Source organism: Falco naumanni, chromosome 7 (genome assembly GCF_017639655.2).
Source record: "Falco naumanni isolate bFalNau1 chromosome 7, bFalNau1.pat, whole genome shotgun sequence".
Taxonomy (NCBI): Eukaryota; Metazoa; Chordata; class Aves; order Falconiformes; family Falconidae; genus Falco; species Falco naumanni.
Genome location: NC_054060.1, coordinates 25,475,379 through 25,491,988, shown reverse-complemented (window position 1 = coordinate 25,491,988; position 16,610 = coordinate 25,475,379). Strand labels below are relative to the sequence as shown.

The following is a 16,610-nucleotide window of genomic DNA, read 5'->3' as shown; positions in this document are numbered from 1 at the left end:
TAGTGTGTAGTAGCTCCTGTAGGAGTTCCAAGACTATACGAATGGATGGCCAGTTTACACTTGGCACGCTTACTGTGAAAGTTTTGCCAAATCAGTCTTCTGTAAAAAGTTAAGGAACAGCCAACCACTTATTCACATATATAAATGTTGTGACAGTTTTTGAAAAACAGCATATAACTCTTTTAAATCCAGAAACCTAAACGCAAAATTACTGTACACAGGCACACCCCGCTAAACAAATAAAATAACAATGGAACAAAACCAACAGAAGTCAACAGTGGCCAGAACTGGTATGTACTCTACTACTCTACTGACAGCAGGGAGGGGGCTCAGGAGTGCATACATTACAATAAAAACCTACAAAGGGCAAGCAGCTCTATACAGTGGTGTTAAATATGCCATACCACAGAACGCACATGAAGTTTCCCTTCTCTGTAGATTTAAGTTGGCAGCTCTATATTACTTGGTATTTTATTTGGTTTCCATAAGATGTAATATTATAGCACATTTTCCAAAAGACTGAGACCATTTAACTTGGGTGGAAAGAATATTTCTGGTTGGTATGCCTGAACCCATGGCATAAAGGCTATGGGAGTCTTTCATGCAGCACTATAAAGCAACACTGAGTCACCCCTAAACACAGTAGGTAAGTTATCTCAAATTAACACAGCTAAGCCCTTCCAGGTGCCACGCAGTCTGCTCAATCCCCTTGTACCTTGCACATGGCTGACACCCCAAAATCCTTTGCCTAATCGCTCTTACTTCTCTGTTCTCACTGTGAGCACAAAGCCCCACAGGATCATTAAAAACAGAAAGCACCTGCAATTAGAGGTCTGAACAATCTAAACCAGGTCTCAATTAGCGTTCAGGCTCAAATAATTTGGCAACAAGATCAGAAGAATCAATATGGCACAAAGAAACTATTTTAATTGGAGAGCTGACATTTTTGGGTTTGCAGGGTCCCCCTGGCAGCCTTACTGTCTACGAACAAAACAAACATCCTTCCACCTTCCCGCTAGGAAGTGTGTTCCTGTTGGGTTTTTCTGGAATAAAGAACAAGCTGGGCCATGCCTGCACAGCTCTCTTTTGAGAATCCCGAAACAGATTATTTGCTTTGATTATCTGTTCTCTGTTGGTTAAGCCAGATTCAGTGTCCCGCAGACCAAGCCAGCAGTTCCACAGATGCATCAGTCTGCCTGTCATAAACGCTGTAACTGAACGTCATTTGCTGTCTTAATTTGGTGCTGGCTGGGGAAGAAGCCTTGCCACATCTCAGATCAGGATTTTAACCAGACATACTGCTGGCAATGAAGGTCTAAAAACCAAACAAACATTGCATCGTCCTTATTTGAACCACTTTTAACTTTGCGTTCAGTGTCTCCTGGAAAGTCACAGCTGGCTGGAAACACTGTGTTTTCCCCCCAAACTTGTCTGATGTAAAGCTTCATAATCATGCAAAGCCTTTTCCAGTTCTTTGGAATTTTAGGATAACCTAGATACATTTTTCCTGCCGTCAGGCATTTCATCCAATGAAATGGATGCTTCAAGGCAACCTAAGACCGATGACAAATGACAGATGATAAATGACAGATGATTTTAGTGGCAGTTCTTCCAGGTTCACCTTCTAAACCCTGTTTCCCAAGGTGTGTGGTATCAGAGATTACTTGAGTGAAACAGAGAGAGAAAAACCTTCTACTGGGAGTCTTTGGGGTTTCTTTTGTCTTTCTCAGGAGGATAATTACTTCACACTTCGAAGTGGGAAACAGACACCCATAGTCTTCCTCCCACATTTGACATTATGCCTTTTAAAACCTCCCAGGAAAAAAAAAATGCACTTGGCACTTCAATATTTCCTGTTACTTATCCTCAGAAACTTGAACAAATACCATTTCAATAAAAAATAATACTTTACCCTGACCTTGTTTCCAAACAGTACAGTTTAATTTTCAAAAATGCTTAAAAGCTATTGAATTATTTTGCATAAGGACAACTTGATTTGTTACCATGTTACACAAAAAAAATCCCTGCTCGAAGCTAGTAGAAAATCCAATCCCATCTGCCCAGTTCTCGTTGCTGTAGTAATAAAGCCACACAGGCATTAAAGGCTTTTCTGCAGTGGATGTGCCCATCGCAGGGTTCATATTTAGGATTTCTTTTACTTCTTTACTTTTGATTGTGCCAACTTCTTCTCCAAGTTTTTAAGAGCATGTAAATACAACAGAATTTTTTCCCAAACATTTTCACTTCATCTATTTAAAAGTATCTAAAGCTTTTAATTGAGTTTTTTTAATCTATTATGCAAAACCACAACTGCATAGGAGGTTTCTTGGAATCACTGCATGAACACAAGGAAAGGAAAGCTACACCCCAGTGAATTCCTGAGCTTTCTTCTGCAATAGAAAACACACCTCAAGAACACACAAATACCTCCTGAGCTGGCTCGTATTATTACTAATCTCTGAATGAGATTCTTCCCAAGAAATAATCAGTTTCATCAGAAACCTCCACATCATTTGGTTATTCACAGTAAAATAATGATTTGCCTGGTTTTCTATTTTATCCCTCAATAAGAAAATAATCAATAGAACTGTGGTTTGAAGTTCAGTATCTTAGTTATTTAAGGAAATAGCTTCGACTTGTATTTGTCTTAAACCCCTCTGCTATTAAGAACTGTAAATTAACGTCAGACAGATTAGCAGCAGTATATTTGGCAACAGAATATTTATAGTAGGAACTTGTGTATGCACAGTGCACACATGCAAAAACCTTTGAATCACTGCTAAAAAAAAAAAATATTGTTTCCATAGAAGACTAACATTTTAGGCATAACAGGCTTGATTGGAGTAATATCCCTTTATATCATCCTACTGTTTAATAGTAACACTTCCTGCAATTTCAAAACACATCAAAACACCACAGTAAAGCAAAGCTTCTGAAAGTTTAAACTTGCTATAGAAATGATCTTCATCACGAATGCCTAGGTCAAAGTAGTCCGTAAAACACTGAGCTTGAATTAAGACCATCTGGATCTCTGTGCTGTCTGTGGAGTACACGTCATGCGCCGGGGGATCCGTTAATCCAGCCACAGCAGAAGCACATGAAGCTAATGCAGGAGACAGCAGCCGCCTTGTCCCTGAACCGCCTGCGCCTCGGGCAGGCACAATGCATCCATGGGGTCTCCTGGTGAAACGGAGCAGGATACTAAACAAGCCTGAAGTCAAATCTGGTAGAAAAGCACGATTTTAAACCTCAAGGTTTTCCCAATCCTATGCTGAACTGCTCACAAAACTACAGTGGTGAAAAAGGCTCGGGGCCAGCACTGTACAGCCCTGCACTCGCAAACACACTTCTGCCAGTCAGTGAGTTTTGCCCGCACAGCTGCTCTCATACCTGACAGCTCAGTCGGGAACACAGCCAGGACACCCTCATCTATACAAACACACCTTAGCAGGCGTGCAGAAACCCAAAACACTGCCTACAAATCTCTTAAGTTCCTTTAATTTTGCTCTACTTTTCCATTTTCTCATTAATATTTTCTTCTAAGAACAAGCACTCAACCAAAATAAATAAGCAAGTAAATAAATAAATAAATAGATAGTTGGTGTAGTAGTTAGTGTCAAAGCAAACCATCCATGCCTCCTCGTACATCTGGCTATGGGCGACGTGGCATAACCACTTTTTGGCGAAGCTTTCTTAATTTGTAAAAGATCCTGATGTGAACAATTTTACATACGATAGTGTTGGGAATACTGTATCGTAAGGAAAATCTAGATGTATGAAATTAGAATGCTACATTAATTTTAAGTTTAAAGCACAAACTTCAAATCAAACTAGTAAGAAAACGTTCAAGCTTTCAAGAGAATATCCCAACAAACATACAGAACGCATAGGGATGAAGAATTCCAGACTACCTGTTACAAACACGTAGCCAGCTTTGTGGGCAAGAGAAGCACAGCGATGTTGTTTCCCTCGGCTTTAGCACGGCTTCTGACAATCTCCTGGCTAAACTGGCGGGATATGGTTTGAATAAATGGACAATAAAGGTGGGTGGAAAACTGGCTGGACCACCATGATTAAAGAGTTTTGAGGATTGGTATGAAGCCCAGCCAGCGGCTAGCTGCTAGGGGTGTTTCTCAGAGGTTTTTCACGTTTAACATTTTTATTACTGACCTTGACTACAGTACAGAGCGGACCTGTGGTAAGTTTGCAGATGATACCAGGTGAGGGGAAGCAGGTGACATGCTTGAGGGCAGGGCTGCTGTCCAGAGGGTCCTCAACAGGAACAGAAACCTCGGGACAGAAAAATGAGACAGCAGTGTGCCCTTGTGGCAACAACGACGATAGCACCCCGGCTCCATTAGCAGGACAGCGGCCAGCAGGGCAAGGGAAGCGATTATTCTCCTCTGTGCATCACCCGTGAGACCACACCTGGAAGGCTTAGGCTAGATTTGGGGCCCCAGTACAGAAGTATCTCCGACTGGATTAAGTCCAACAGAGGCAGCCAGAACTGTCACAGGGCTGGAGCACGAGGATGCACAAGGAAGACAAAGGAACTCTGTTCAGTCTTAAGAAGAGAGGATTTTATTACAGTCTTACCTAGTGTAAAAGCAGAAGGAAGAGGGAGCCAGGCTGCCTGGAGGTATACTGAGGCCAGAGTTAATGGGCGCAACACGAAACATGGGAAATCTCAATTAGATATTAGAAACTTTTTTGCCATGAGGGTGATCAAATGCCAAACTAGGGGCCCAAAGAAGCTGTGGGATTCCTACCTTGGAGATCCTGAAGGCTTGACCTGTTGAAGCCCCAGCTACCTGATCTACACAGGCCTGGATTGCACCAGAGAGCTCCATGTCCAAACTGCTCTGTGGTAACAGTGACAGCCCTCAAAGCAGCATTTGCTAACAGAAATGGTTTATAACACAGATGTTAAAAAAAATAAATTATACTGAATAGTTCATTGGCTTGATTTACTATATAATTATACCCATTTTTCTTTCTGATTCAGCAGAACTGAAGTTGTAGGCAGACTGAATTAGGATGAGATTGGTAGTTACAGGAAACCAAAACCACCTTCTGCACACTCACACCTGCTCTGGCCTTGGCATGGAAGATTGCTCTCTTCCAAATCGCAGGGCAAGAAGTTTTTGCTGGTGTTATCTGCCTGATGAGTGGGGACTGCCGCAGTGCAGTGACTGCTCCAAGGCAATGCCACTGCAAAAATCACGCACATCACCCACTTCCCTTCCCGTTGGGGAATTTCAGTGGGAACACATCATGTCTTGGAAAGGCTATTGGTGCCTTTCAGAGAAGTCAAGGATGACTAAAGAATGTACTCATCAAACTCACATATAAGAAACCACTGTCAGTACTGACAAAATAGATTAAGACATGTTGCATCCTTGGCTTTTAGTGAAATGATTCTGGTGAAGCTTTGATGTCCTTGAACCTTGACAAGTTGGGTTAGATATAAGCACGGAAGTTTAAAAACCGGGTGTCAGTGCCAATTACAGCTTCTGCCTTGTCAACCTTGTCAGACACTGTTACTGCTCGTGCTTTGGTTTTCCCTAGAAGAATTCAACAGGGTGGAGTGATGTGTCATGTTGTAACCTCTCGTATTCAATGGAGTCAACAGAAGGTGTTTTCAGCATGCCAGTGACATTCAGTTATGATTTCTCCTCTAACCGATGAGAAAGATCAATGTCTCCTCTATGACCAGTTAAGACAGATCAGAGAAAGCTGTCTGGAAGTCAATCCAGATAATGCATGAGACTTTGAGCTGGGAGGTAGGTGAATGACATAACAGGCAGTCCCAGCCTTTTGACTGCAAGAACATTACCTACAGTGCATCGTGATTCAGCTGACATTCGGCTGTTCAATTAGAAACAGTGAAAACCAACTCTTTAGCATTTGCTATCAATTAATAGCTGTATCCCTTCTTTTCTGATGCAGCTCTTCCAGCATTTTCCAAGACTGCAGACTCTGCAGCACTGCCATGTGGTGTATGCAGGACTGCTCTGAAGTACTTGGGAAGAGGGCTTGCGTGATGGCATGCAGCAGCAGGATTTCTGAGCAGAGCACAGAGAACACATCACCACACACCCTGCCTATGCTGGACGGCCATCATCAGAGTTAAGCAGAATGTAAAGTGATGACCACAGTGTAAAAAGCCACAGTTTTGGGCCCCACCTGTTGAAGGGACATCCTCTCTGTTCACTACACAGTGGAGAGCAGAAGTAGGTGAGCTGAGCTGTCTCATACCTGCGAGGGACAGCAGGCAGACCTAGCGCTGTAAGATCTGTAAAAGCTTGCTTGTGAAAGCAAGCATTTGATACTCTGCTTCGCTTATAATTTCTGGCACTTACTTTGGTAGAGTTTGGGGGAGAAGAATGAAGACTCGGTGACAAATAAATTTGCTCGGGACATTATATTAAGGGTGCCAGGTGGTGATTTAGCATCTACAACTTTGAAGGCACTTGGGAGCCTGAACAGACTTCACGCATCAACACGCTTTCACGAAAGGAACTTAAGCGGCAAATACTTCAAGTGCCTGATTAGATCTTGGGGAGGGAGGTCCTCAATTAGAAACACAATTTTAATTTTTTTAACTATTTCTTTGCCTCCTGACTTCCTTCAACTCTCTATACCTGAGGTCTCCCCAAAGTCCTTTCTCTCCGGCAATATGTTCTTGACCCCAGCTTGGGAACACAGGCTCTCAAAGGAGTCAAGAATGCCATTGTTCTGTGATGAAGTGGAGAAGCTTATCTTAGCTCTGAAAGTCTATTTACAACTTTCCATTAATACACTTCCCTAGCAAGGAGCCCAACTACAATGTCTCTATTCTCTTCCTTGATTAGTCTAGTTATTCTGGAAACTCTGGCAGCTTAGCAACAGATTCTGATGACCTAGAAAATTTCAACACACTAAAAAGCAGTATGTGTGGAACACGGAAGAGCTAAACTGGAGGGAAAAATAGCATGGTGAACAACTGCAGTCTTCAGGTAGTGTCAGTGCACCCACCTCTACACACACTTCCTTGTATGCACCCTTCATTATAGAGGCGTATCTGCTATCCATAACTGTTAGTACACAAAATTCTCATCTCCCAAATGGTTTTCGTCCATGTTTCTTTGTCCGCCCTCCTCTTATCCTTTAATTCTTAGGAGCAATTAGGTTATTAAAGCTTTCACAGAAAACAAACCAAAAAGCCTCAAAACACAATGACCTTAAAACATGCAATATATTCCTGCATCATTTTTATGGAATGCATTTGACATACATATATGATATAAAATTATTTCCTATTGCTATTACACTCTGGAATAATTCTAATATCACTTTTGATGACTTGCTCCTTGACATATATAGTTCTTGTATTTAATGTCCTTTTATAAAAAACCTGATACTTGGATGCATTAAAAAAAAGAATGATTTATGGGTGGGTTTGAGTTTGTTTGTTTGTTTTTTCCTGTGTAGGGAAACACTAACTGTTTTTAAACAACTTCTGTGGAAAAGATTAAGAATTAGAGAATATCAGTGCCAGGCATTTTGAAACAAAATTACATACACATTATTCATTCCACAATGCTTAACTTAGTTCCATACAAACACTTCCCCACTTTTTGTTTCAGCTGACCAGACAGAACTAGAGCACTCACTATTTTTAAAATATTCTAACTGTGCATTAAATACTTGTGCATATTTGCACCCAGACGAACATAAACACCTTACCTGTTCATATCTCATCAGTTCTATCATTTCCATAACACTGATAAAATGGTAACAGCGATCGGAGTGATCAACCACAAATGTAGGAAAAGGATGATTCTGCCAAATTCTCCATTCAGACAAGGAAAGTTTGTGAGTTTCCTCCTCTTCATGCTCCTGCAGCTTGAAATTAAGATTGACAAGGAGGTTTTAATCAAGAAATTGTTTAGCAAAACTAATGTCCACTTCTCTGTCAGGGACAATAAATACTCCATATGCAGAGAACTACCTAAACATCACCACAAAGGTTTAAGTCTTGTCTAAACCAAAAAAATTCCACAATTTGTGTTGTCACACCTTTTCATGGAACACAGGTTATTTTAAGTGGTAAACTGACAGAAAAGCACCATATTTTTTCTGATTCAGAAAAGAGATTGTAAAACTTGGTTTTCATTTCAATAACACTTTTGCAGTTACAAAAGCAAGGGAATGAAAAAGCGCAGATACAATACCATCATGATGAATACAGCATCCTGCATTAAATCCTTAGAAACAGGATACTTAATGGATATTGATAATATCCAGATAATAGAACTTAACAGATACTGAGAGGCTCTTTAATGCATTTTTAATTTGGAGACCTAACATAAACGATCATTTTTTCAAATATCTAATTCCTAAATTCTTAACCTCAAAAGCCTACATATAATTCTGAAAACTGCATCTTTAATATAGATGTCTTTCAAATTCATAGTTAACTTTGTTACTTAAGGTATCCTTTAGACCTCATGTCAAAGGAAGCATTATATTTAAGTTAAACTCACTGGTATTTCTTCCATGTTTTCTAAGGTTTCAAACCGAGTTTGAGGCAATATCGGTTCCTTTACTCCATCACTTTCCTTAATCCTGTAAAGTCTGTCCCATGTTTCAAATTCCTCAGGTGACAGAGACCAGTTCTCATGACCGTGTATTTGCTTTTGGCCTACCAGGAGGAAAACAGTATCAGGAAAACATTAACTACTTTAAGGAAAAGGATACACAGAATAAAAAGAACTTTGTATGATACCAGTCAAAAGAAAAAATACCTTCTCTGTGCCACAAGCAAAACAGATATAGAGAATATGATGTCAGAAACAAGTATCAAAATTGTTGCATATGTTATAATTATGGATAAAACTATTTATTAAAATTATCTATTGATTGTTTTGAGGGAAGGCATCATATAAACAAAGATATAGATAGACAGAGAGATATAAGTAAATTAAAGGGCTATATGTCCCGAAGACAGTATAGCAAACAGGGAAAGCATATGGCTTGAATTTCTAAATATGCGTCTCTGAGACCCTGGGGAACAAACTGTAAATAAGTAAAAGGTTGCCCTCCCCTTCTTTTTTTTTTTTTTTTTTTTTCTTTTTTTTTTAAAGTTACTCTCTAAATACTGGAAAGCAACATTAATTCGTTATAACAAAAATACTTGTTACTCATTTTTTTATTTGATCTCCCCTATTAAGGGCATGCACATGAATAAGAAGACAGAAACAGAAGTACTGTAAAAATTCCCCAAGAGCACAGAAAGGAAAAAAGAGGCTAGTGAGTTTTACTTAGACTCATAACCGTAAGTGGAAAGGTATAGGGCACCTGTGAGCACCAATGCTAGATAAAAACAAAACAAGTGCTCATAAGGCAGCTTACTGAAGACAAGGCGCTGATGCAGCTTGGCTCTGGGCGAGCACGCTGCAGTGACCAAGAGAAACGGAGTCAGTTTCGGTAGGCTGGCAGCAAGCCGCAATAACTCTGCTATCCCCAAAAATGCCAAACCCCTCAAAACAGCCATCGGTGCTAAGAGCAAAGGAATGTCCCAAGAATCGCTGTTGAGCGTGTTAAGAATGTGATAGCTTTCAGCCCAGATGTATGAAACTTGGAGAAAAATAATTAAGTTGATGGTCACTCTGCAGACAGGATTTGGGATGAATCTGCAGCGATCGTCCTATAAAAGGAAGCAGCCCATACCACTCAGTCCTCTCAAGTTACAACTGCCAGATACTGTCACCACAGGATGGTGTGACATATGTGTTAGAGACTCAAAAACTGATCCCTGAGAGTTCTAGGTTTGAGGCCTCTTCAGAAAAGGTCTTTCACAGCTGGAAAAAACTAACCAACGCTGAAGTTTAAGGCCACCATTAAAAAACTCAGAAGATCAAAATTGCTACTAAAATATTTTTGATTCAATCCAGAAGAAAGCTGCTGGTGCAAAAGAAGCTTCCAAGTCTCCAGAGGTTCTGCTGGTTTTGCCCTACCGATGCAGAACAGTGCTTCCTTTGCTGGAACTGCGAATGGGTGGGGGGAGTGGGCAGGGAACAACGACAGGTAAAGCAAGGAGCACAATACTTCTGCTGAGGTCACTTTTACCCCGTAAATTTGATATCCATGCTCCCATACACAGCACAAATGGCTTGCCTGGGGCAGACATGACTACAGAAAAAGATGCAATTGGTATTTTAGGGAAGCCATGTCAGTGACCAAAAAAAAAATAATAATTTCAAAATAGGCGTAGCTGAAGTTAGTTAAAAACTCCCATCACCTCATTAGGAAAGTTTTATGTAGCTCAAGCAGTGAAAAGTGCAACCCAAGAAAGACAAAGCTAAAACATTCTCAAAAAAATTTAATAATAAAACACATATATATATACACACACACAAGGAAGCAGGCAAGCAACTGAATTTTCAGATGTAAAAGGCCAGATGTCTGAATCGGATGAAGACATTTCTCTACTGAGAAAAGCAGGACAAGACAAAGCTGGTACAAGGCACATATAAAGTGTTTTATTCTTAACACAGCACACAAAGCAGGGTGTCTTCCTCCTACATGGATGTTGTCAAGACAAGAAATCTGAATTTAAGGAACAGAAGTAGAAGTGCATAAACACATCCTCGGTTAACTGTTTTGGTGGGTTTTTTTCAAAGAAAATAAACATCGAAAACAGCAGTTTTCTGCAGTATTTCCATAGTTTTCTGACAATCATTTCAGAAGGTGATGTGCATTACTATGCATGTTTAACTCAGATAGATCAACTCAGAAAAATATATCAGCCATCCAAAGGCCTGGCCAGAACTATATTAAAAGACATGGGCAACTGGAAAGGCATAGCTCCCCTCCCCCCCCCCCGCCCCCCCAAGGTCTAAAAGAGTAAGGAAGGCATTGGTATATTTTAGAAAGAGACAATAAAAGAAGTGAACTTCATTAAGATAAAAACAGCAATTAAAAAACCCGATGAAATTATAAAATTGATCAAAAAACCCACAGCTATAGACAACTTATAAATTGATACAATCTGAAAAAAATGAGATTTCATCTAGACAAATGCAATGCAAAAAAAGAAAAACAAAAGAAATAACTGATGGCTTAAAAATCACATTCAGCTACCAGGAACAACAGGATATGCAGAGAGTGCATTTTAAGGCACCTCAGCTATTTTTTATCATGCTCATTGTGGTTTCATACCTCTCACAGAGCAGGAAGATTGGCAAAGAACTTGCATAGATAACGTTAGACACGATTATCCAGACCTTTCAGCACTTCCATCTTTTCAATTACTTTGTGGGACAGTTATTCTCATTAAAAGTAAAAAAAAAGGTGAGCATAAAAAAACCCCATGAGTTTTCTCCAAAGATATATGTTCAGAGACTTTTCCTCAAATGAGTCTAAGCCATGTTAAGCACAAAGCTATTATTTTTAAAATACTTTTTGATTTCACTGCACTTAATAGGCTATTTAATTTTCACGAGCACTGTAAAAAAACACAATTAAAAAAACAAACAAACAAAAAACAAAACAGAGAGAAAAGAATCTCAAACTGTAAGAAACAGTATAAGAGGACTGACAAGTAATGGGATTTTTGATCTCGTTGCTACATTGTTGAGGAAAAGCTCATATAACTGAGAACACACTTGGTTAGTGATGGGACAAGACAAGAATAACGTGTCCTTCTGGTACCAAAAAACATAAAGTTTATGAAACAGGTTGTGAAATGGAAAGATAATGTAAAATTAATAGAAATTGAATAAAATGAAGTACAGGAAATATATAATTTTTAGTAGAAAAGGAGAATGCTTGAAATTACTATGATACTTCTGGCCTTGATACTTCACTTTCTGTGAACATGTATTCTTCCATGGACAAACCTGAAGAACAACTGAACCTCAAGAACAAATGAAAAGTAAGAAAGCACAAATAAGAACATACACAGCTTATTCATTACTATTAGCTTTTTTCAATTTTATAATGTGGAAAGGGCACTGAAATAAGGAGAGGAGAAAATGAAAAAAAACAAGACCTTTCTTCCTCTTCTTTCTGAGTTTTATCTCAAAAATCATTATCATTAAAATCAGAAACAGCCACTTGCTTCATACAGTAATGAAGGGGACTTCAACACAAACTGGTGTTCAATAATTTGCGCTCCTGTAACACTTGTTTGCAAGACAGGCACTCAATCATGTTCACCCTCAGCGACTGGCAGACCTCCGCGCACACTGTGTACTTCAATTGTGGCAGCTGCTAGGCTATTTCACACAAAAGGAACCTGGTAATTACAGCCTTTGAAGTGGCTGAAAGACAGCAGGAAATAATGTTCCACATATTATCTTCTTTATGCACTTACTGCCTCTCATTTCTCTTTCCTAAGAGTAACTTAGAAACTTTCTAAAATGATTATTTTCGTCCTATGGTTTGCTCTGCTTATTTTCTTGCACGTTGTGTCTGTTTATTCCATCCTCGGTTTTCCTCGCTGGCTGCCACCCGGGCTGTGCACAAACCCCAGAGAAGCGTGCCTTACAGAAGGCTCTGGAGGCATAACGGGCACGGTCACCAGGAGCACCATCACAACTGTGCTACAGCTGTGTCTGCAGCATGTGCAAACTTAAAAGTTTGGGCTGAGGATGGCATGTACAGATTGATTTCTTGATAATAATTCTTCTCCGTTACATCCCCATCCTGCAAAACAGGAGATAGCATGAACTGTTTTGGAAGCCAAAGAGGAAGTTGAATTTTCTTCTGCAATATTTTGTAGCTTGCTTCCTCTTTCTAAGTTCAGCCTTTTGTTTGCCCTGGATGGTGTTTGGAAAGAGATCAGATACAGATTTTTGTAACAATTTCTGTGATCAGAAGCATTTAAAACACACTAATTCTAAAGTCTAAATACTCTGAGATTGAAATACGAAGTTTCCCAAGAGTTTTTATGTGAATATGAAATATGAAGTTTTTAAGAGTTGGGTTTTTTTCTTTCAAGAAGTTGCTATTGGTCTTTACAGAAAGCACTTAACCAAAGAGATCGAGCACAATGATTTCCAAGTATTTACAAAACTTAGCTCTTTCTTCTTATCTTATGATTTTGTACAGTTTACTGAGCATTTCACTGCCATGTAACTGCATCAACTAAAGAGCCATATCTCTTTTTAGATTAATTTTCTTCCAATATAAATAGCCTACCCTTGATTCCTCCTTTTGCTCCCCTCAAAATCCTTCAGTTTTCAAGCATTTCTGTTTTATTATCATTTACAAAGGTACTTTTCTTTGATCAAAAAATCCACTATTAAGTCTAACTGTTAAAGCTCAAAACCAGATTTGGCTCGGAAGTACCACTAAATATTTCAGTGACAGTTATGCCGCCTGACATAGGTCTATCAGAAGCCTTTAAGAAGACGTCTTAACATTTGCCTCTTCTGTTTGTAGCTGGAGTTTCTGACCTTTAGGCACTGACTCCATGAGAAGCTCTATGGAAAAAGACAAAATGAATGTCTGATTTGAAGTAGAGATATTTAAGGACAAGACCGTGATTTGAGGATGTTAAAGGAAAAGGATGAGGAATCAAAGCAACAGTCAGCACAGGATCATAGTCAAAAGGCTACAGCTGACAGAAATTATGCTTTTGCTAGAGACCCAAAACTCATGTGAGCATGCCGGTTTGATGTGCTGTAATATAACAACATGAGATAGCAGCTTACGCAGTGCTTAGAAAAGCACCATAATCCTCTTACCGGTGACATAGGAAAAGAGAGCAGATTTATGCTGGAGGGAACTAGGTCTTCTCCCTTTGGAAAGCTTTCCTGAATTGCTTGGTTCATATTTTTCAGCAGTAATAAACATTTTATGCAACTTTGGATTTACGCCTTCTGGAATCATGCGTGGGCTATGCTGGTAGAAATGAAGCATTTTGTTTCCTGAAATAGCTTTGTGGATGCTCCTTTTGTTAGACTGGCTTTGATTGTAAGTCTGTAAAAGAAAAGATAAATCATATGTTGTTGGATTGTTTTTTCACATGATTTGTTCAAAAGTAAAAGAACATCTGAGTGTCTGTCAGGTTTCTCGTTATTTTATGTTCCATCATCAAAATGTTTTTTGGAGTTTTTTTTCTGCAAACACAATTAAAACGAAATATGATGCAAGGCCCCGAGAGCCAACCATATTGCGTCTTCCCTCAATATCGCCAGGCAGGTCAACATAATTGCTTGTTCAAGTTCTTGAACTAGTGCCAATGTACAGCTTTTTAGTGTTTGTAAATAGATCAGAAGGCGGCACAGCACCTGACAGAAAAAGAAACACAGTCCTTGCCTGTGGGAATTTACAGTCCGTAAGATACAGGCATGATGTCAATTAGATTACATCAGAAACGAAAAAAGGAGGTCAAGGCAAAAAAAGGCATAAGGTTATTTGTTAATGTCATACATGCTCCAAGTTCTTTTAGTTACACTTCATTTTTATTGTGCAACAGAGAAACCAGGACAAAGATGGAGAAACTAAGGAAAGAAACTGGGGGCAATGAAACAAATATTTCTTGTCCTAATACTCTTCTCTGAGTCTCTCTGACAGGTCACCAATGGAGACAGCACACCCAGTTAGACTACGAGCTCCGAGTGTGATGCTATGGCAGCTACACTCTTCTGAGAGGTGATCTTTGGAAGCCAGGGTTAGAGGGCACAGACAGAAGAATATGTTCTCTGAATAAAACGGGAAGAGGTTAACAGCTAGCTCTAATAAGCTGTCCCTCAGGCATTCCAACATATATCTTTCTAATCCTAGAACAGGAAGAAAACTCTTTTTATGGGAAAACAAAAAGTATTACCAAACTCATTGCTTAAAAGAACTGTTACTTGGCTGTTACTAAGAAAGGATGTTTCCTTTTCCCTTGTTTCACAGAGTGCCAGCTTGGCCTGATAGGAGCCTGAGAGGCTATGAGCTCCCTGGTGCTTCTTTTTGTGCTGGTTTAAACCTGCAGCTAACAGCTCCCTTCCAGGCTGATGCACATGCAGCTAAGCTGTCACAAGACATTAAAAATCCCAAAACACAGCACATCATGGAATATGGCCGAATTAGAAAGGTAGACAATCCGTCAGCCGAACGCTCAGGGAAGCCCGGGCATTAGCAGGGTGTAGCCCGTGACGTGCAGCGCACCGCTGAGAGCGAGTGTGCATCCACGTGGGACAGCTGCAGCAGGCAGGGAAACGTGGGGAGGCGAGTACCGGAACAGAGTAATAAACACTTCTGTAACGAAGATTCTTGTCGAAAGGCAAACTTCCAGACCTGCACTTACTAATTTTTCCCGATAAAATGTCTTTAAAAGCTTTATAATTGACTTGAAGTGGTTTGATTTAAAACAGATTCCCACAAGTTAATATCAGACCATTAATTACTCGGCTGCAAGTTATGTGATGGGGAAGAATCTCCACATTAACAGACCTGGAAGGAGACTCAATCAAAAACAGAAAAAAAACCAAACGAAAAATTCCAAACAAAACAACAACAACAAAAAACCCCAAGCAAAATCAAACAAAGCCAATATTGTTCGGCAATTGAATTTACTTCATGATCTCAAAAAAACAAAACAAAACAAAAATATTATCCTACCTGGGGGAAGGTTCTGCTTCAAAGATTCCTGAGAAAATCTGAAGAATTCAGTAATCTAACTACTGTAGTTGACACTCAAGGAATTTAAGGGACCATTTTAATATTCCATTACAGAGCAGAGCTTCCAGTAGTAACCAGCCTTCATATGCAGCAGGAGAAAATATCTACTTACAAATACCATTCACTTTAATAATTTTTAACTGCCATCCCTTCAAAGGGGCTTTTTTCCGCAGGCAGGACTTTGTACCTCCATTTAGAACTAAATGCCTGCTACGTGCAAATTTAAACCATAGGCACAACACTGACTGGAATAAATGCAATAATAGGAAGACTCTGACATTCTGGGTTTCAAATTAGCTTACACAGATCTCAGACGTCTCCGTCGTGAATTCTGAACCAACCTCACAAGTAACCCAAACCAGCGAAGAATAAAATCAATTTCAGCCAGAACAGTGAGGTGCACCCTAAAAATGCCCTGCATTCAAACAGGGGGTGCACAATGAAAACGTAAAGATGCAGGTTCACATTATTCTGCCCCCATGCTCACCTAGGAGATGCCAACTGGGACTGCCTTGCCTCCTGCTCCTCCTCCCTCACCCGGGCTGTGCCAGCCTCCTTGGCGCAGGCCCAACAACGGCGTGCCCATGGGATGAAGCCGGGCGGCGTGCCAGCTCGGCTAAAACTCCATCCCCCTGCTCACAACCCACGGCTTAGATTGCCACCGGTACATTAGTTTACCAAGGGCAGCCTGTGCTCAAAGATGATTAATTATACTCCGAGTTGAGTGCTGAGGTTCAGAAATTTAGCAAAAGTAGATTTCCACTTAAGCTGATCTCTTCAGACCTCACACACAAGTCTGCTACCACTAAGCACAGTGTCGTCAGCGGGTCAGAGCGAGACGCTGCCAGCCCTCCTCCTCGCCGAGCTCCAGCCCTATCTCTTCTACACCTTGTTCTGTACCCTTGGCAAAAAAAATAATGGATAAACTGAAATTCAGAATATACATC

General features: G+C 40.1%; 1 protein-coding gene across 3 annotated transcripts in view; it reads right to left on the bottom strand.

Moving 5' to 3' along the window:
* Positions 1 to 16,610, bottom strand: part of FANCM (FA complementation group M) — a 75,674-nt gene that overhangs the window by 21,733 nt on the left and 37,331 nt on the right. For all 3 annotated transcript variants that reach the window (XR_005828850.1, XM_040600437.1, XM_040600439.1), the window contains exons 11-13: positions 13,737 to 13,971; positions 8,529 to 8,686; positions 7,729 to 7,887 (exon numbers count right to left, since the gene is read on the bottom strand). Coding sequence is in view for 2 of the 3 variants with exons in the window: in XM_040600437.1 (XP_040456371.1) it covers positions 7,729 to 7,887; positions 8,529 to 8,686; positions 13,737 to 13,971 (552 nt within the window). In the remaining variant the exon portion in view is untranslated. The remainder of the gene's footprint in view (positions 1 to 7,728; positions 7,888 to 8,528; positions 8,687 to 13,736; positions 13,972 to 16,610) is intronic.